General features: G+C 48.2%; 1 protein-coding gene, 1 long non-coding RNA gene and 1 other non-coding gene across 4 annotated transcripts in view; 1 reads left to right on the top strand and 2 right to left on the bottom strand.

Annotated features, from left to right (window-relative positions):
* TRABD2B (TraB domain containing 2B) overlaps positions 1–4,140 on the bottom strand; it is a 222,547-nt gene extending 218,407 nt beyond the window's left edge. For both annotated transcript variants that reach the window (XM_006065080.4, XM_045166163.1), the window contains exons 1-2: positions 3,831–4,140; positions 1,171–1,731 (exon numbers count right to left, since the gene is read on the bottom strand). In XM_006065080.4, the coding sequence (XP_006065142.3) occupies positions 1,171–1,731; positions 3,831–3,932 (663 nt within the window). In that variant the 5' untranslated portion in view covers positions 3,933–4,140. The remainder of the gene's footprint in view (positions 1–1,170; positions 1,732–3,830) is intronic.
* Positions 4,141–4,209: 69 nt separating this feature from the next.
* LOC112585680 lies at positions 4,210–5,222 on the top strand. Its single transcript, XR_003110208.3, has 2 exons — positions 4,210–4,348; positions 4,885–5,222. It is a non-coding gene; the product is annotated as an uncharacterized LOC112585680 (long non-coding RNA).
* Positions 5,223–18,048: 12,826 nt separating this feature from the next.
* Positions 18,049–18,155, bottom strand: LOC112585909. Its single transcript, XR_003110476.2, has one exon. It is a non-coding gene; the product is annotated as a U6 spliceosomal RNA (small nuclear RNA).
* Between the last annotated feature and the right edge of the window lie 3,022 nt (positions 18,156–21,177).

Here is a 21,177-nt window from a genome sequence, read left to right as displayed (position 1 = left end):
CAAATCAATCTGGCTTCTTACCTCCCTGGGGACAATATTGCATTTCCCCTGGAAAAACAAAAGCCAGAGATCTCTGAAGGGGGATCAGTTTCTGCTCCTGTTTCCCTGGTGAAGAGCTTGCAGCATCTCAGAAGCACAAGCAGGTCTGGTTCCAGCAGTAGAGCTTCTAGTCCAGCCAATTTACCGGGCTGGCTCCTTCCTGGAAAAGCATGTCTTGGGGACCATGCCTCACTTGGGGCATGGGCCCATGCTCCTTGCAGGAGCCACCAACCCCTGACTCGGAGTGCCTGTTCTGGGATTGACAGCCCATCTCAAGGCACAGATGTGAACTCATTGTTCCCAGGGCCTCAGAGTTGAGTTTGGGGCCAGTGAGTTGTGAGTGACCTCTGCCCATGGAGACAAGGCTTTTAACAACACTTTGCTGGATAAGCTCCGCCCTCCTCCCTGCCCCCATGCCTGAGGTTCAGAAATCAGAACTGTCAACCTTGAAGTGAACACATCTCTCTGAAATTATGAACCCCCAAACTATCCTTGCTGACTTTCTCTCAGCCTAGGGAGGCGGTCCAAGGGGCACATGGAGTTTTGTAGAGGTCCCGGGAAATTTGGCAGCTCTTAACCTCAACCTGTAAGCCAGGGCCACCAGACACCAGGTCCACTGCACCTCTCCTGCCTCCCAACCCCAGGAAGCATATCTCCCTCTGTGTGTCCTCCGTACAGGTACACACACACACACTCACACACACACATACACACACAACGGCTACCCAGATGCATCCTCCCAATGGCCTCAGGACAGCCTCCTGCTCTTGAGACCCCAGGGCCTCAGGGAAAGTCAGACGCAAAGTGGCAACTCTCTCTGTTTCTCATCACTGTGATGCTCCAAGGGAAATTCTTTCTTCTCAGGCAGGCACAGCAGGTGGGGAGTGTATATATCCCCGCCAGGTAGCACACTGAGACAGAAGCACACCTGAACTCTTACCCCCAAGCCCAGCACACACCAGTCTGTCCTCATACCACCACAAAGGCAGCCCAAGAGCTGCCCCACAGCTCAAAAGATCCTCTCCCTTTAAGGCAAGGACAGGAGCTGGCCGCAGGAGGAAGACAATCTGAGAAGAGGAGAAAGCCACATGGGAATGGCTGGGCTCTGGGACCCAGGCGCCCCGTGCTTACCTGGGAGAAGTTGAGCCCATTGAGCGGATGGCATTGCTCCTCCACGCGCTCCACAGCCCCGGTGCTCTTCTTCATCTTCTCAGCCTGCTGGGCTAGGTAAAGGTCAAGCACTGGCACGCCACGGGAGCGAACGTCGGTCTCCGTGAGCGAGTTCACCATGAGCATCACCCACACCGGCCTCTTGCGCTCCCAGTTGCCCGCGATGGCATTGAATAGGTAGTCGGCATAGAGCCCCTTGCCCCGTTGCGCGGGTGTCATCCATGATGGCATCATCAGTTTCACGTAGTCCAGGTGGCGCTTCAGACGCCAGTAGAGCTCGCGGGGCAGCACGTCCTGCAGGTTCTCCCCATGCGGCAGCAGCTGGCAGCTGGCCAGTGCTGAGATCGTGTAGGGGTCGGTCAGGTCCAGCTCGAAGTAGACGCGGGCGCTGGCCTGGAAGGCTGCCTTGGAGTTGTCTGGGATGAAGTCCCAGACGCGGGTGTAGGGGACATGGATGGTGCCAAACAGATAGGCCGGGGGGTTGCGCCGAATAGTCCACAGGAAGGAGTTCAGGTCCCTCTGCTGCAGAAGGAGAGGTGAAGGAAGGCAGTCAGGCTGAAGCCAGCAGAAGGTTAGAACAGAGGGGGCAGGTGGAGGTGGGGATAGAAAACAGAGACCGACCGAGGGCCATGGGAAGGAGCAAGGGTTTTGGAAACTAAGACCCATATTCAAATCCTGGCTTTGGCCTGTCTTGGCTGTATGATCTTAAGCACACTTTTTCACTTCCCACAGACTCAGTTTCCCCATCTGTAAAATGGGAGCTGAGAGCAGCCACCTCAAAGATTGTTGGAAGAATGAAAAGACACAATCTATGTAAATAAGCCCGGAGAGCAGTGCCAGGCTCAGAGGGAGTGAAGGCAGTGAAGGAAGCTCTCGTTATGATTGGCTCTAGCTGTGAGTGCCAAGGACTGCCACACCACCTGAGAATATTTAATCTTGGCCAAGCCAAACCTTTACCAGCGGTGTTTCATGTGGAGGGTGGGGAGAGGGGGACCAAGAGCCCTGCTCTGGCAAGAAGGGAGGAAGTCATATAACTTTTAAATCCAACCATTAGAAGATACACGCCAAGAGCACTTTGAAAGCAGAACACCTATTAAAAATAGCCTATTTAAACAGCTACTTCCCCATTCAGCAGGGCGGATGCAGTTTTCTTTTTGGAGGGCAGGTCTGGGGTGTCAGCTACTCTGCTTCACCAGCTGAAACCACAGATGAGAAAGTGCTTTAAATCCTGCAGGCTAAGTAAAGTCTCAGGCCCTGGTTTGGGTCAGAAAGATTCCACAGAATTAGTCCCAAGAAATGTACAGGCTTTCCAGGCTCCTCCCCTTAAAAGGTGTACCTGGACTCCAAGTCCAATTGTCTGCCGTCACCTAGGCTCTGAAGAGGAATGTGTGTGTGTGTGTGTGTGTGTGTGTGTGTGTGTGTGTGTGTGTATGTGTGTGTAGAGATGAAGGAGGGTCGTGAAGACATGGGTCATTTCTCCAATCCAGTTTAGGTCCAGGGGTCAAGGGACATGAGAAAGGGTCTCTCGTGTCTCTCAGGCAAAGTCGTTTTCCACCCAGGAACATCCTCTGAACCGTCCACTGCCATCCACCCTGGAACACCCCCTGGACTGTCCACTGCCAGCCACCACCTGCAAGCTTTCCGTCAACTCATAAAATTTTTCTGCTTGATTCTAGTACAAAAGAAAAGTATCTGTTGGGGTGGGAAAAGGGAATAGTACCTTACTTTACCAACAGCCAACAAATGTAAATCTCAGCATCCTGGTGAGAGGCTAGCACTGAGGACTCTGCCTGTCGCCAAGCTCCCTGTTTCCATACAAGTCAGGTCCCTGGAGGTGCACCTTGCCCAAGGTCAACTAACTGGGCTGCCAGTGAGGACCCTACAGAGTGTTTCCTGCTCCCTGGTCTCCAATCCAGGGCTATTTTCAAGGCACTAATTTACACTTTGAGGGAGAAAGACTGAGGGAAATCAAGGGATTCCTTAGTTTGGAAGGAAAATTAGGAAACCTAGTAATTACTCAATCCCCAAAGAAATATTAGGCCAGCATGTCCTGGCACTTTCTTTTCCTCTCCTCTGGAATCTTCATCCTTTTTGTGAAACCGGGGGCACTTGGGAGCGTGGGTGCTGGGGTCTGGGCTAGAGATGCAGAAAGTTTGCCTGAGGTCACCGGCGGGGGTCAAGAGAAAGAGGGGAGCTTGCGAGGAGTCTGGGCGTGTGTGAACGAGAGGAAGGGGCAGAGAAGAGAAAGGCAAGGAACTGCAGAAACAGTGTCAGAAGTGGGAAGAGAGGAACCAGAGGGTAAAGACGGGATCAAAGTAAGACGGGAGTCCAAAAGGGCAGAGAGAGGAAAGGTCCAAGCAGGACCGAAAGTCCGAGGAGAGCCCGAGAGCGTCAGCGGGTGGGGAAGGAGCTGGAGAGGGAGCGCCCCAACTCGGTTCCCCGCACGGGGCAGGAGCTCGGGCGGCAGAAGCCAGGGCAGGGCGCCCGAGGCACTGCCCGGAGCGCAGAGGTGGAGCGGGTGGGCCGAAGTGGGTGCGGAAGGCAGGACCCCCAAACCATCGTCCCCGCGGGGCTGGAGTGGCCGGGCGGCCGGGAGAGTGGCCGGGCGGGCGCTCGCTCACCGATCCGGGCGGCCGGCACTGTCCTCCGTCCGGGGGCTGCGGGCGGGCGCGGGCGGTGGCCAGGAGGACTGCGAGCAGCGGCCCTGCCAGGGCGGCGTGCATCCTGCCGGGCCTGAGGGGCGCGGGGGACCGTCCTGGGAGGCGCCCCCTCAGCGGGGCAGGCAGCCCCCGGCTGGGCACAGAGGTTCCTCCGCAGCGCGGGGCTCCGGACGCGGGATGCCGGGAGCCCTTTGGGGCGTGGCTGTATGTCCCTGCCGGACCCGGGGGTCCCTTTGGGGCGGGGCTCCGTCTGCGGTAAGAGGGGGATCCTCTGGGGCGGGGCCCCTTCACCGGGGCGCGCCGCCCGCTTGGACGAGCCCCGGGGCTGTGAGAGCGCGCCGGGGTCCCGGGACGCGCGGAGGTCCCGGAGCTGTGTCGCGGTCCAGGGGTGCGCGGTGTTCCCGGAGCAGTACCGGGACGGCGGGCGCGCGAGGACCCGGGGTTATGCTGGGGACCCGGGGCGCGCAAGGGTCCCAGGGGTGAGCGGTGCTCCAGGGGGCGCGCGGTGGGACAAGTGCGGAGGCGGGCGCGGCGGGGGCGGGGGTCGGGTCTGGGGCGCCCGGTGGCCCCCGAGCGGGGCTCAGAGGGGCGGCGGGCGGCCGCGCGGCCGCTGCCCGGGCTCCGCCATGCTGCTCCGCGGCCGGGAGGGAAGGAGAGAGGAGGGCGGGAGAGCGGCGCGGAGCCGGGCCGGGCGGGGGGCTGGGGCCGCCGGGGCGGGGGGAGGGGAGGACCCGGCGCGGGGGGCGGGGGGCCGGGGCCGCGCCGGGCCGGGCCGGGCCGCAGGGAGTCCGGGCGAGCTCTGCGCCCGGGCGCGGCGAGGCGGGGTCTGATGGGCATGGCAGGCGCTCGCTCGCTCCTCTCCTGTTCCCTCGCTCGCTACCTCATACACACGCGCGGAGGGAGGCGAAGCCCGCAGCAGCCACTTCCCAACTTTCCAAACTTCCCAGCGCAACTTTTTCCTCTCTTCCCCTGCCCGCGCCTCCTCCTCGATCTCCCTCCCTCCTCCCTTCGCCAGCTCCCCTCCGGGCCGCAGCTTCCGCGCGCGGCCACCAGAGGGCGCCTGGGCCGATATCCGAAGGGCCAACTTCAATCCGCTCGGCTCTGGACTCCACCGGCGGGGGCAGAGGCAAACGTGGGGACATGGACCAGACAAGTCCTGGACCCGTGAACAGCGAGAGAGGAGAGGGACAGGAGTGGGTCGGCGCTCCCAGACTGGCTGGAAGGCAGCACTCAAAGGAAATCCCCGGAAGCTGGTATCTACAACTTTGTATCAAACCCCTGGTCCCAATGCTGGCACGTGATTAGTAGGTGTTCTGCAGACAGTAGCTGCATTAAAACCGAACAACAAAATGATCTTTCTCAAAATTTCTTCATACTTAAACCGTTTAAACAGCTTTATCCATCTATATCTTTGTACCACACAGGATCCTGCAAGGGTGAGTATCAATATCCCAGTTCCTTAGACTTTAAAAGTTGAAAGAGCCCTTAAAACCAGCCTCCTTCAGTTCTGGAGAGGCAAATGAGACTTAGAGAAGGCCAAGAGGCAAGACCCAAGCCTCTGGATGGTTTCCAGCCAAGAGGGAAACTGAGTCATGGGCACCACTGCTTACTTATGTTAAGAAGAGTTCACTGACTCTTTCTAGCCTGAGGATAGAGGCTGGAGGAAGAATGAGGTGAAGCTGTCAGAGCCCTCAGCCTACACAGGAGGGTAGATAGGGACAAACATGCAAATAGGTAATTAAAATAGGACGGTAAGTGCCAGGAGAGACAGAAGCACAGAGAAATGGGAACAGAGAGAAAAGTGTCCTCATTCAGCCCCAGGGCTCAGGGAAGACTCCTGGGAATGGTCTTGAAGAAGTCAGGGGTAGCTGAGTAAAGGAGCAGGTGCCAAGCTGAGTAAAGGAGCAGGTGGGAGAGCACAGGTACCTGCAGGGGACTGCTAGCAGTTAGGCATGGCTGGAGCAAAAACCCAGTGGTAAGAACTTAAGTTGTGTCCTTTGGCCAGGTGTTGTACTTGGTATGTACTAGGCGATGAGGAATCATTGCAAGACTTGAAGTAGAAGGTGGCTGGGGCCGATATGCTTTTAGGAGGCCTGGAGTGGAGGGGTCAAGCTGAAGGTAGACGGATCATCGGATAGACAGGCAGTGAGTGGAGAGGGCCCCGGACTCCTGGCTCTCCCATGCCTCCCACTGCTTCAGACAGCAGGGAGAGCAGCTGGAGCATGGCCACTCTAGACGCTGAGCAGGATCACTGGGCTGCAGGGGCTGAAAAGTTTCTGGAGCTCAGGACCTGGATCTTTGGTGGGGAACCGAGAAGGTAAGGAGGGGCTGCCAGAGACTTCCAGGTTGACTCACCTGAGATCATCATTTCTGAAGGTCAGAAATAATGTCTGTGGGCAGTTTCATCTGGTTCCACCTGCTGGGTGTCAAAGCCGCGTCGACTCTTTGCTATGCACACATCTGGTGACAGATGCAGATCAGGCCAAAGGGCCCGGATCGTGTGAGAGAACAGCGTGGCTCCGTGCTTCCCACACACCGAGCTCTGAGAACTGCAGCTGCGACAAAAGAGTCCTTTAAAGAGCCTCCACTCCTCAAGGCTCCAAAACTCCCTGCAAAGTCAGCACTCCCTGTGGCGAGGATGAGGTGAAAAGCCTGGGGAGTGGGAGGAGGATTTAATTCCACTGAGAGTGCATGTGATGGTCTTCACAGGGACCTAGAGCACAAGGCAAATCGTAGGTAACAAAGGACATGATGAAATTAAACAGAGCCCACATAGTTAGAGTGATGGTGCACATGACTATGTGCATGAGTTTTTAAAACATTCCAGGGCTTTTTCCCTAAAATTATAAATGTTTCATTGGCTAATTATCACGAGAGCCAGTTACAACTTTCTCCTCCATGGTCCTTTACTATGGCTGTGTGACCAGGTCAAAACAATTAACTTCTCTGTGCCTCTCTTGCTTCACCCCATTTCTTGCCCTCACTGTTTTTCTGAGTCAGTGTGTACAATAACACTTTAGGATCCTCACCGGTATGTATGGTTACTGATACTATTACTGAGATGCAAGAACAAACAAGTTTTTCCACTCCTAGGTACATAGCCAAGAAAACTGAAAGCATCCGTTCTCACAAAATCTTGTACACAAATGTTGATAGTAGCACTGTTCAAAATAGCTAAAAGGGAGAACTAACCCAAATGTCCATTAACTGATGAGTGGCTATACCAAATATGGTCGGGTCATTCAATGGAATATTATTTGGCCATAAAAAAGAATGAAGTGGTGATGCATGCTACAGTATGGCTCAATCTTGAAAAGATTATGCTAAATAAAAGAAGCCAGTCACAAAAAGGCATATATAATATGATTCCACTATATGAAATGTCCAGAATAGGCACATATATAGAGGCAGAGAGTCCATTGGTGGTTGCTTCGGCCAAGGAGGAATGCAGAGATGGGGGTCAGTGGGGAGGAAGGACCGTGGTTAAAGGAAGCTGTATTTCTTTGGAAAATAATGAAACTATTCTAAAATTGACTGTTGTGATGGTTGTACAACTAAAAAACCCAGTATATTTTATAGTTTAAATGGGTGAATTGTATGGTATGTGAGTTTTATTTCCATAAACTTGTTACTCCCAAAGAAGAACAAACTACTTTGAGGCCCCAGGAGAGGGTGGTCCCCAAGAAGAGGGGTTTCTGTGTTTTCAAACAATTTCTTCCCCCACCTGGTATATGGTGAGAAGCCCCAGATGAGCTATCTTAAAGTCCTAGAGATTCCACAGGCTTCTGCTAACCTCTCCCTGAGTGGCTTCAGGTGGTGGAGCTGTCCTGGCTAGACCTCAGTTGCCCGGTCATCAAGATGAACAGTGCAGGGAACAGAGACCATTAAAGGTCTTCTGTGCCCAACACTTGAGTCCAGAAGTCCATGCCACTGCCTGCCCAGGGACCTGTAGGCAGGATGGGAAGGGGCACAGGGCTCAGGAGGCAGGCAGTGGACTCAGATGCCTGCCTTCTCTCCCCGGTCATATCCGGCCCACTTGCCTTTGATTGCATTTTAATTGAGTTGTTCAATCAGGTGGGTACCAGGAATCTGAAGGCTTTAACAGCCGAGGCAGAAACAGAAGCCTTGTAGCAGAACTAAACCAACAAAGTCTGCCTCTTGAGCAGATCCAGGAGCCCCCGTCCTGTCGAAGGGCGTCTCTCAGGCAGGGAGGTCAGGGGCTCCCCTGCTGGGCTGGACCAAAGGAGAAGCTTTGCTCTGAGCCAGAGGGCTGCCCTCTCGTCCAGCCATAGCCTTGGTCATGGGCCACACTGGTATTTTCCAGTGGACCTGGCGTGGCCTGACTCCTGGCTCCAGCTCTACCTCAGATGTGCCCTACTTCTACCCACCCCCAAGCTCTGTCTTCCCCAGTCTTTTAAAAAATATTTTTATTTATTTGGGTGAACCAAGTCTTAGTTGCAGCATGTGCACTATGTGGGATCTAGTTCCCCGACTAGGGGAAGAACCCGGGCCTCAGACACAGGGAGTACGGAGTCTTAGCCACTGGACCACCAGGAAAGTGCCCTTACCCTAGTCTTAGTGGGTTGGAAGTTAATCTGAAGGTTGAAGGTCATGATGTCCTTGGGAGATGGGCAAGATGGGAAGAGGATTCTGAGACCATGCAGGGATCAGTAGTGCTTAGTACACTAGAGTGGTAGAAAGAACCAGGAAAAAAGGCAGAGGCTGAGATGATTCCAAAAGGGTATCCATTCTCTCACAGGAGTGGGGAAATACACACCACAGAAGTGCAACCAAGGAGCAGACTTGCCAGATTAGATGGTGTTCGTTAAAAACAGAACGTTCTACTAGATCTGGCCCAGTGGGGGAGCAGGACACAGAGGAATCAGCCCAGAGTTCTGTCCTCAGGGAGCTTGCCACCCAGGGAGGGAGACAGAGGTACCCACAATTAGCACTTTGGGAAACAGATGGGGGCTGAGGGAGAGCAGCAACCTTAGGAGAGAAGAAAGTCGGGCTTAGGAGAGAGGAGGCCAGCAAAGGTCTTGCTGAGAAGGTGATGTTTCAGTTGATCTCTAAGGATGAGCAATATTTGGACAGGGGGTGTGAGGAATGGAAGGTCATTTCAGACAGTGGGAACAGTGTGTGCAAAGGCAGGGAGGTATAAGTGTTTGGCTTACTGGGAATGCTGTAAGCTAGAACTTGAGAACCATTGAGGATGATCAGAAATAAGACTGCGCTGGGAAGGGCCATGTGTGACCCTGGAAAGCTGTTCATCTTGCCCTTCAGAGGATGCGATCGTCTTGGGTTATTCTCCATAAATTGTGCTAACTGAGGGTAGCGAACATGTCAGGTTCCTGAAGAGATGCATTCACAGCCCTGTGTGTGCAGCCATCAGTGATGGAAGAAAAATGATCTGCATTGACTACGTTAACTCACAAATAGTTATGGGCCCCCATGTCTGCAGGCATGAAGGAATACAGTCCTGACCTCTGGCTACCTGCAATTGTTGAACAACACAAAAATTATTCAGGTGACTAGTTAAAATGCATCTCAGTGCCAAGTGAATCATGTAGTAATCAAAAAAGTTCAGGAAAAGCCAGTGAGAACTGGAAGGTCAGGGGCATTAAACCAGGAGGCATGGGATTTGTATTCGGCTATAGAGGAAAATGGGATTTAAAGAGGTGGAAAGAGCCTTGTTTGCAACCCAGTTAAAGGGAATGATGAAAGCGAAGAGGCAGAGGAGGGTCAGGGCCTAGGACATTCTGGCTGAAGAAGAGGGGTGATGTTGAGAATGGGTTGTAGTGGGGATGGGGTGATATGGACCAGGTCTCTGCAGTGAAGGAGGAGTAAGAGCTGGGGATTATCGTAGACCAGTTCTGTGTCAGACTCTATCTAAAGCAGGGGACCCCAGCCTCCAGGATCTGATCATCTGAGGTAGAGCTGAGTAATAGTAATAGAAGTAAAGTGCATAATACATGTAGTGTGCTTGAATCATCTGAAAGCCATCCCTCTGACCCAGGTCCATGGAAAAATTGTCTTCCATGAAACTGGTCCCTGGTGCCAAAAAAGTCGGGGCCCACTGATCTAAAGGACCTCAGCAACACTGTGGGACAGGTATTTTTACCCCCACTTTAAAGACGAGGAAACTGAGTCTCAGAGGGGACAAATGACATATTCAAGTAACACAGCTGATAATTTGAAGTTCTAGACTGCCTGGTTCTTTCTGCTGAACCACTCACTTCCTTTAAGACACCAGTGGGAAGGTAGTGAAAGGTGTTTGAGCCAGACTGGGTGCATTTTGTGAACACACACACACGGCCACTGGGGGACACATTCACACCACATGTGGCACATCCTGGGCTGTCTCCTGATCTCATTAGGACAGTGGGACATTTGTCATTTAGGAAACTTTTGCCTTTCTCTTTAGCCCAAGACATCTGAGGCTCTAGTCCTCTATTTAGGCATTAGTAGAAGTATGGAAAGGGAAAAAAGAAATGTGATGCTTGAAACAAAATACCCCATCGAGCTGACCACTAAATAGCACTTAGACCCCAAGTATACACACAGCTGCTTTATGTAATGAAGGCTGTGGACCATGTTCCTGGATATAAAATAACAAACCACATATAACGTTTTACATAGCTGTGTAATTAGCACAGATCTGTGAGTGTGTGAGCTGACCAGGGTGAGGGAAGGGGGGCTCAAGCCTCTAGTGAAGTGAGCTGGAAGGAAGAGCATGTGCTGTTGGACCAAGAGGATGGAGGTTTGAATCCTTGCTGCCCACGTTGCAGTACTAAGACCTTGGACAATTTATTTAAACTCTGCGAACTTCCAATTTCATATCTGTCAATAGGTGTAAAAGTATATGCCTTATGGCAAATGGTTTGACCCTTCTTGCCCCTAGAGGAACGTTTGGCAATATCTGAAGATATTTTTGGTTTTCATAATTGGGAAGGTGCCACTGGCATCTAGTAGGCAGAGCCTGGGGTGCTGTTAAACATCCTACAACGCACAGGATGGTCTTCCCAGGTGGCTCAGTGGTTAAGAACCCAACTGTCAATCCCTGAGTCAGGAATATCCCCTGCAGAAGGAAATGGCAACCCACACCAATATTCTTGCCTGGGAAATCCCATGGATAGAGGAGCCTGATGGGCTATAGTCCGTAGGGGGTTACAAAGAGCTGGACACTACTATGCAACTAAAAAACAACAACAAAAAATGATATCTAAATATTTCAATTAATAATTCCTGGCAAAGGCTGAATCACAACAGTTTGAGGAAATGCTGATTGTCTGAACCCTGATGATTCGATCAGTGTAACTCAGACATTAGCTCCTGAGTGTATATTTCTGATTTGATCACGATTGCATTTTTTTATTGTGCTTAAATACATATAACATAAAATTTACCATCTTTTAGTACATGGTTCTATAGCAGTAAGTACAGATGACCCTTAAACAATGTAGAGGTTAGGGGTGCCACCCCTCTATGCAGTTGAAAATCTGAGTATAATATCGGTCCTTTATCCATGGCTCCACATTCAAGGATCCCGCCAACCTCAGATCATGTGGTATTGCAGTATTTGCTACGGAAAAAGTCCTGCATATAGGTGGATCTGAGCAGTTCAAATCCTCATTGTTTGGTGGTCAACTGTATATTCATAGTGTTATGCAACCAGTCTCCGGAACTCTCTTCCTCTTGGCAAAACAGAAACTCTGTATCCATTAAACGACAACTCCAATCTTCCCTCTCTCCAGCCTTTGTCAGCTGTCATTCTAATTTGTCTCTCTGAATTTGATTATTCTAGATACCTAGGGCTTCCCTGGTTACTCAGCTTGTAAAGAATCCGCCTATAATGCAAGAGACTCCGGTTTGATTCCTGGGTCGGGAAGATCCCCTGGAGAAGGGATAGGCTTCCCACTCCAGTATTCTTGGGCTTTCCTGGTGGCTCAGACAGTAAAGAATCCACCTGCAATGCAAGAGATCTAGGTTTGATCCCTGGGTTGGGAAGATCCCCTGGAGGAGGGCATGGGAACCACTCAAGTATTCTTGCCTGGAGAATTCCTCATGGACAGAGGTACCTGGCCGGCTACCAAGGTGTCCATGGGGTTGCAAAGAGTCCCACACGACTGAGCGACTAAGCACAGCAATACAGATTAGGAAATTGGAGCCCCAAACTTGATCAAAATCCCCCAGCCAGTCCATGGCAGAGCCAGATTTGAACCATGGCAGGGTGACCCCAGAGGCTGACACAAGCTGAACAAAATTCATGTACCGGCTCCAGCATCTGGACCTTGGCAAGGATGACGACTTCTATAAAGAGGGAAAGAGGATTTGGTCATTCGTTAATGCGACACATATGTGTTGAGAGTCGAATCAATGCTAAGGCATTGGTGAACAAGATGGGCAGAGATCTACCCACAGTGGCCTTACTTTCTAGGTCATGAAGAAAAACAAGAAAGGAGTAACCCAGACCAGTGGGAGAGAGTGTGACTGGTGGATGCTGAGGAGTCTGCTGTGAGAGGAGCTGAAGGAAGAGCATTCCCAGCAGAGGGACCAGCCTGCACAAAGCCCAGTGGGAGGGACCACTTCAGTGTGTTCAGGAAACATAAGATTCCAGTGAAGCTTGCCTGCACGAGGGGGGAAATTCTAAGAGATCACATTAGAGAGATGGGAGGGGCCAGGTGAAGTAAGGGTTTGAAGGTCAAAGTAAGGAGTTGGAATTCCAGCTTTACTAAGAAATCGTGTGTGTGTGTGTGTGTGTGTGTGAATTGATCAGTCATGTTTGAGTGTGTCAGTTGCAACCCTGTGGACTGTAGCCCACCAGGCTCCTCCATCCATGGGTTTTTCCAGGTAAGAATACAAAAGTGGGTTGCCCTTCTCTTCACCAGGGGATCTTCCTGACCCAGGGGTTGAACCTAGGTCTCCTGCATTGCAGGTATTCCCACCAGGGAAGCCCAAGAAACCATAGGAAGCCTTTAAAGAAAGCAACACAATCTGATTTACATTTTTAAAAGCTGGTTTAGACTTTGGTGGCTCAGAGGGTAAAGCGTCTGCCTGCAGTGCAGGAGACCTGGGTTCGATCCTTGGGTCAGGAAGATCCCCTGGAGAAGGAAATGGCAACCCACTCAAGTACTCTTGCCTGGAAAATCCCATGGATGGAGGATCCTGGTAGACTACAGTCCATGGGATCGCAGAGACACGACTGAGCGACTTCACTTTCATGGAGGTTGGTGAGGTGGCAAGTGAAGATTTCCAGGAGTCCAGTAAAAGCAGGAGGTAAGGTTGGTGGCGGTTCTGTCCAAGATGCGTGTAGTAAAACCAGAGGAAAGTGAGCAGGTTTGGGTTGAGGAAAGAGAGGGTAGTGAGGAGGTGGACATGGCCATTCAGGCAGCTCTTGCTTAGACTGTTGTGGGAAAGAAATAGACTGGAGAAAGAACACGGATCAGTGGAGAGACTTAAAATCACGACCCTATGGCGTTTGTGTGCCAGTTTGAAGAATCCAGCAGACAGGAAAGAGTTTGTGATCCCAGAGCGAGAAGGCCTCCGTGGAGGAGTCCTTGAGAAGCACTAGAAAAGGTGAGAGGCTTGAGATCCAGAGATAATGGAGGATCCCATCCTTGTTAGGATGTTTCGTCTGTTATTACTGGAGCGCAGGCAGCAAGCATGTGAATGTTTTAAGTAGTTCAGAAAGCTGTTCTGAAATACTTCTTCCTCAGAAATATCAATGCCATGTCGTGGGCCACTGGTCAGGCCCTAGCCCTGAACACTGATCCAGACCGAGTTCTGGCCCCTAGACTGGATATCTAATCCTTTGTTCATGAGGGAGACCCTGGGAATGATCACGGATGACTCAATGTAACCCATCTCTACAGCTGAAAAGACCACTTGAAGCAAAGTAGTTGATATTCCACAACCAGGAAGGATCAATAGATGAAGGCTGCCTTAAGACAGTATCCAGAAGTGGCATCCCCAGGACTTGAGAGGAGAGGGTTGTTAAGAGTAGAACCATTTTTGAGGAGCGTCTTAATAGGAGGATAGCTAAGAGACTGGGGCTTCGTAGGTGGTTCAGCAGTAAAGTGGTTCAGCCTGCAATGCAAGAGATGCAGGTTCGATCCCTGGGTGGGGAGGATCCCCTAGAGAAGGAAATGACAACTCACTCCAGTGTTCTTGCCTGGGAAATCCCATGGACAGAGGAGCCATGGTCCGTGAGATCGCAAAGAGTTGGATACGACTTAACAACTAAGCAACAAAAACAACAAGCCAAGAGGCCTTTCAAAATGGGTCAAAGGTTGGACTTCATTAGAATGAGAGGCCCAGACTGACATAAGATGTTACTGAGATTGTCATCGAGGACTCAAGCAGAGTGAAGAGTGGGGTAAGTGGGGTTATTGATGGTCAAGTAAATCTAGGAACGAGTGACTTGCAGCTTTTCCCTTTTTTGTGGGTCCTTGTAGGACTAATGTTGCTTGTGCAATTAGGCTTATACATTTATGTGATAATTAAGAGTTTATAACTCTTAATTATATGCTGTATAAGAAGAGGCTTCACAACTCCTAGCCTAATCCCTGAGACCCCAATTTCCTCATCTGTGAAGTAAGAACAGTAGTAACACAGCACACAGGTGTGTTGTGGGGATCAAGCTGTTGGATGTGAAGGTGCTTTGTGTACTGTCAAGGGCATGAATGTTACTTTTATGATGGTTATTAATTATATTGATAGCAAGAGGCTTCTAAAATATCTCCTCTCCTTTGATAAACGCTTTCATGCTCTTCTAAGAAGTTACGAAAGAGCATGAGTCATCTGCGACACAGATGCCTTTTGGAAGAGGTCATGAGTGTCCACAGAAGAGTGGCACCCAGAGCCACTGCACCGAGCATTTGGGCGGGTGGTGCCTTGCACAAGGGCACTCTTAGTGGGCAGTGAAATCCAGGGCAAGGGGCTGCATCTATGTTTGATTCCACAAGGCACAATTCAGGCTGTCAGTGGCTCTGATAACACCGGCCTGCAAACTTCCTCAAATATTTAATGCTTGCTTGACCTTTGTTGTTGTTCAGTCGCTAAGTTGTGTCCAGCTCTTTGCAATCCCATGGACTTCAGCACACCAGGCTCCCCGTCCTCCACTGTCTCCCAGAGTTTGCTCAAATCAATGTCCATTGAGTTGGTTATGCTATTTAACCATCTCATCCTGTGCTGCCCCCTTCCCTTTATGCCCTTAGTCTTTCCCAGCATCAGGGTCTTTTCCAATGAATCAGCTCTTTGCATCAGGTGGCTAAAGTGTTGGAGCTTTAGCTTCAGCATCATTCCTTCCAATGAATATTCAAGGTTGATTTCCTTTAGGATTGACTGGTTTGATCTCCTTGTAGTCCAAGGAGACTCTCACGAGTCTTCTCCAGCACCACAATTTAAAAGCATCAATTCTTTGGCTCTCAGCATTCTTTATGGTCCAACCCTCACATCTGTACATGACTACTGGAAAAACCATAGCTTTGACTATATGAACCTTTGTCAGCAAAGTGAGGCCTCTGTTTTTTAATATGCTGTCTAGGTTGGTCATAGCTTTCCTTCCAAGGGGCAAGTGTCTTTTAATTTCATGGCTGCAGTCACCATCTGTAGTGATTTTGTGAAAGTGAAAATCTCTCAGTTGTGTCTGACTTTTTGCAACCCCATGGACTATACAGTCCATGGAATTCTCCAGGCCAGATTACTGGAGTGGGTAGCGGTTCCCTTTTCCAGGGGATCTTGCCAACCCAGGGGTAGAACCCAGGTCTCCTGCATTTCAGGTGGATTTTTTACCAGCTGAGCCACCAGGGAAACCCAAGAATACTGGAGTGGGTAGCTTATCCCTTCTCCAGTGAATCTTCCCGACCCGGGAATTGAACCAGGGTCTCCTGCATTACAGGTGGATTCTTTACCAGCTGAGCTACTCGGGAAACCCACAGTGATTTTGGAGCCCAAGAAAATAAAGTCTGTCACTGTTTCTATTGTTTCCTCATCTATTTGCTATGAAGTGATAAGACCAGATGCCGTGATCTTAGTTTTCTGAATGATGAGTTTTAAGCCACCTTTTTCACTCTCCTCTTTCAGTTTCATCAAGAGGCCCTTTAGTTCATCTTTGCTTTCTGCCATAAGGGTGGTGTCATCTGCATATCTGAGGTTATTGATATTTCTCCCAGCAATCTTGATTGCAGCTTGTGCTTCATCCAGCCTGGCATTTTGCATGATGTACTCTGCATATGAGTTAAATAAGTAGTGTGACAATATACAGCCTTGACGTACTCCTTTCCCAATTAGGAACTGGTCTGTTTTTCTAACTGTTAGAACTGTCTAACTGCCTGTTAGAACTGTCTGGTTCTAACTGTTGTTTCTTGACCTGCATATAGGTTTTGCAGGAGGCAGGTAAGGTAGCCTGGTATTCCAATGTCTTGAAGAATTTTCCACAGCTTGTTGTGACCCACACAGTCAAAAGCTTTAGCATAGTCAATGAAGCAGAAGTAGATGTTTTTCTGGAATTCTCTTACTTTTTCTTTGATCCAACGGATGTTGGCAATTTGATCTCTGGTTCCTCTGCCTTTTCGAAATCCAACTTGAACATGAAGTCCTCGGTTCATGTACTGTTGAAGCCTAGCTTGGAGAATTCTGAGCATTACTTTGCTAGCGTGTGAGATGAGTACAATTGTGCGGTAGTTTGAACATTTTTTTGGCATTGTCTTTCTTTGGGATTGGAATGAAAACTGACCTCTTCCAGTCCTGTGGCCACTGCTGAGTTTTCCAAATTTGTTGGCATATTGAGTACAGCACTTTCACAGCATCATCTTTTAGGATTTGAAATATCTCAGCTGTAATTCCATCACTTCCACTAGCTTTGTTCGTAGTGAGGATTCCTAAATCCCACCTGACTTCACACTCCAGGATGTCTGGCTCTAGGTGAGTTATCATGCCATCATGGTTATCTGGGTCATGAAGATCTTTTCTGTATAGTTCTTATGTGTATTCTTGCCACCTCTTCTTAATATCTTCTGCTTCTGTTAGGTCCATACCATTTCTGTCCTTCATTATGCCCATCTTTGCATGAAATGTTCCCTTGGTATTTCTAATTTTCTTGAAGTGATTTCTAGTCTTTCCCATTCTATTGTTTTCCTCTATTTCTTTACATTGATCACTTAGGAAGGGTTTCTTATCTCTCCTTGCTATTCTTTGGACCTCTACATTCAAATGGGTATCTTTCTTTTCTTCTTTGCCTTTAGCTTCTCTTCTTTTCTCAGCTATTTTTAAGGCCTCCTCAGATAACCATTTTGCCTCTTTGCATTTCTTTTTCTTGGGGATGGTTTTGACCACCGCCTCCTGTACAGTGTCACAAACCTTAATCCATAGTTCTTCAGGCACTCTGTCTATCAAATCTAATCCCTTGAATCTATTTGTCACGTCCACTGTATAATCATAAGGGATTTGAGTTAGGTCATACCTGAATGGTCTAGTGGTTTTTCCTACTTTCTTCAATTTAAGTCTGAATTTTGTGATAAGGAGTTCATGATCTGAGCTGCAGTCAGCTCCTGGCCTTGTTTTTTCCCTGTCATTCTACCTCCTCACCAATTCTTGGTCTTGTCCATATTTGTAATTATAGTCATGCTAGTGGGTGTGAAGTGGTATCCCATTGTGGTTTCAGTCTGCATCTCTCTAATGATTAATGATGTTAAGCATATTTTCCTGTGTTTATTTGACATTGTTATACCTTCTTCAGTGAGTCACTTGTTGAAATGTTTTGCTCGTTTGTATCAGGCTGTTTGTTTGGCTTTTTACTGAGATGTGTTAGTTGTTTTTTTTTTTAATTTTTTATTATTATGATTTTTTTTTTACTTTACAATATTGTATTGGTTTTGCCATACATCAACATGCATCCGCCACGGGTGTACACATGTTCCCAATCCTGAACCCCCCCTCCCACCTCCCTCCCCATACCATCCCTCTGGGTCATCCCAGTGCACCAGCCCCAAGCTTCCTGTATCCTGCATCAAACCTGGACTGGCGATTCGTTTCTTATATGATATTATACACGTTTTAATGCCATTCTCCTAAATCATCCGCCCCCCCCCCCTCCCCACACAGAGTCCAAAAGACTGTTCTATACATCTGTGTCTCTTTTGCTGTCTGTCATACAGGGTTGTCTTTACCATCTTTCTAAAAACATATGGAACACTTCACGAATTTCCGTGTCATCCTTGTGCAGGGGCCATGCTAATCTTCTCTGTATCGTTCCAATTTTAGTATATGTGCTGCTGAAGCGAGCACGATGCATTAGTCCTTTAGGTATTCTGTTTGCAAGTCTTTTGTTAAACATAGTTTTGCAAATATTTTCTCCCAGTGCATGGCTTGTATTTTCATTTTCTTAATAGGGACTTATGAAGAGCAAATTTTGAAGAAATCCAAGTTATCAATTTTTTCATTTTATAATTTGTGTTTTGGGTATCTTATTTAAGAAATCTTGGCCTAACCCATGGTCATTAAGATTTTCTCTCCTTTGTTTTCTTCTAGAAGCTTTATAGTTTTAGGTTTTATACTTAGGTCAGTGATCCATTTTTAGTTGAATTCGTATGAAGTGTGCGGTGAGAATCGAGGTCTTCTTTTTCTTCTTCTTTTTTCCTTCTTTTTGGAAATGGATATCCATTGTTCTAGCATGACTTGTTGAAAAGATCGTCCTTTCTATATTGAATCATCTTGGCACCCTTATCAAAAATCATTGGTTATTTATGCATGGCACATATTTGGACTCTTCTTTGGATTTAGATATCTGTATTTATAGGAACTCCACACTTTTAAAAAATTGCTATAGCCTTATACTTAGTCGGAGAAGGCAATGGCACCCCACTCCAGTACTTTTGCCTAGAAAATCCCATGGATGGAGGAGCCTGGTAGGCTGCAGTCGATGGGGTCACTAGAGTCGGACACGACTGAGCGACTTCACTTTCACTTTTCACTTTCCTGCACTGGAGAAGGAAATGACAACCCACTCCAGTGTTCTTGCCTGGAGAATCCCAGGGATGGGAAGCCTGGTTGGCTGTCGTCTATGGGGTTGCACAGAGTCGGACACTACTAAAGCGACGCAGCAGCAGCAGTATACTTAGTAAAAAAACTGGGCAGTATAAATTTTCCAACCTTGTTCTTCATTTATGTATTTGTATGGCTACCTTGAATCATTTGAATTTTCATACAGATTTTTGAATCAGTTAGTCTATTTTTGGACACAAGCTTGCTGAGACTTTGATTTAGATTGCAATGATTCTCCAGATTTACACCTTAAAAACACTGTCTTCTGATACATAAGTATGGCTAATATCTCTTTAGATTTTTTTTTTTTTACTTCCCCTCAGTGATCTTTTGAGGTTTTTAGTGTATACAACCTGCCACCCTTTGTAAAACCATTCCCTAAGTATTTCATCATTTCTGATGCTCTTAAAAATAGCCTTTAAAAAATCTTCAGTTTATGATTGTACTTTCCAAGTATATAAAATACAACTGTATTTCATTTATTTTTCTTATCTCCCATAATATTGCATATTCTGAATCTATTGAAATGATCATATGGATCTGTGATGATATCCCCTCTCAATGGCCAAACTTTTCTGGGAATTATAGGGCAAAGGGGTATGGTTACTACAATGCAGAAAGGCCAGCCTCTCAGAGCAAGAGTAGAGTAGAGAACAGTGGAGAAGGTATTGGAGGGGAAAGTAGAATCTAGCACAACACATGTGTGTGAGAATGGCTGTGTCTGAGCTCTCTGTTCTGTACCAATGGCGTATTTGCCCACGTGTTCTTGTATCAGTACCACAGTGCGTTTATACTGTGGTTTTGTATCATGTCAGTATCTGGGAAGGTGAGTTTTCCTCCCTTCATTTTTCTTTTTTCAATGTTTAAAGCTTTTAGCTTAAATCCATTTGTATTCCTCCCTGTATATTTTCGAATAAGTAGATTGAGTTCTCAAAAAAAATCAATTGGAATTCTGATTGACCTTGTGTTAAATGTTTATACTGATTTCAGAGAAGAGACATGCTTTTTTTTAACGCTAAGTCCGCCCTGTCCAAGAACAGGAATGTGTCTGCTTATTCAGATAATCTGCGTCCTACTCTAGTGTTACACTCTTTTTCACAGTGGTATGCTGTATTCTGGGTTAAATGAATTCCTGGATACTTTCTATGTTGTTGCAACAACGAATGGTGCAAATATTTAGGAAGCACAGGTCCTGCGTTGGATGCTAGGAACATAGTAGTGAACATGACCTTGTCCCTGGTCTCATGGAGCTGACTCTGCAAAGACAGACATCGCCCATGTAAACAGACAAATGGGCGGCCACACACTGTGAAGAGTGTGCTGAAGCAAAGGCCCAGCTTTCCACCCTGGCCCTCTGCCTCCTCAGTGTCATTTCTCAGGGCTCCGTGTCGCTGCTCTTACAAAGATCCCAGCCAGATGTCAGGGAAGCAGGGTTTCCAGTTCCAGATCTGATTCTATCTAGCCAGCTTTTGCATCTTCAGAATGAAGAGTTGGACTACACAACCTTTGCAGACTCTTCCAGCTCCATCCACCATCTTTTGTTTCTTCTTTCTCTCTGTTTTTCTTCCTTCTTTTTTTGTCTCTCTCTCCTTCCCTTCTTCCCCCACTTTCCTTCATGATTGAGTATGAAGGAAAGAATAGTATTACCTTGGGGATGGAAACTGCTTCATTTTCTTAAAACTGTCTAGTTTTAAGTGCTGTTGAATTGCTCAGACCAAATGCCTACAGTAAAACATACAGGTGTGACTCGGGAGTAGAATTCATGCTGGAGATGGACAGATGAGAAGATACACTGAAACTCATTATGTGAGTAAGACCACTTAGAAAAAGTGCATAAAATAAGAAAAGAGAGAGAAGGATTAAGAATAGAAACCAAAGACCGAGTCATTTAAAGTAAAATTAGAGAGAGGAAAGGTCTTTCAGAGGAAAATTGCCATAGGTTTGTTTTTATAAGGCCAAGTGGTAAAGAATCCTCTTGCCAATACTGGAAATGTGAGTTCGATCCCTGGGTCAGGAAGAACCCCTGGAGAAGGAAATGGCAAGCCACCCCATTATTCTTGCCTGGAGAATCCCCTGGACAGAGGAGCCTAGCAGGCTACAGTCCATGGGGTCACAAAAGAGTCGAACAAGACATAGCAACTAAATAATAACAACGAAGACACTTTGGAAGGAAGTTTTATGATTCATAATCTTTTAGAATTCTTTTTTACATCATCCTCACTCTGGAAGGAAACTGGTCAAATTGATGGCCTTCTGTGATTCAGAA

Source organism: Bubalus bubalis, chromosome 6 (assembly GCF_019923935.1).
Source record: "Bubalus bubalis isolate 160015118507 breed Murrah chromosome 6, NDDB_SH_1, whole genome shotgun sequence".
Classification (NCBI taxonomy): domain Eukaryota; kingdom Metazoa; phylum Chordata; class Mammalia; order Artiodactyla; family Bovidae; genus Bubalus; species Bubalus bubalis.
Note: the sequence above shows the minus strand (reverse complement) of the source record. Positions and strands in the feature narration are given on the sequence as shown.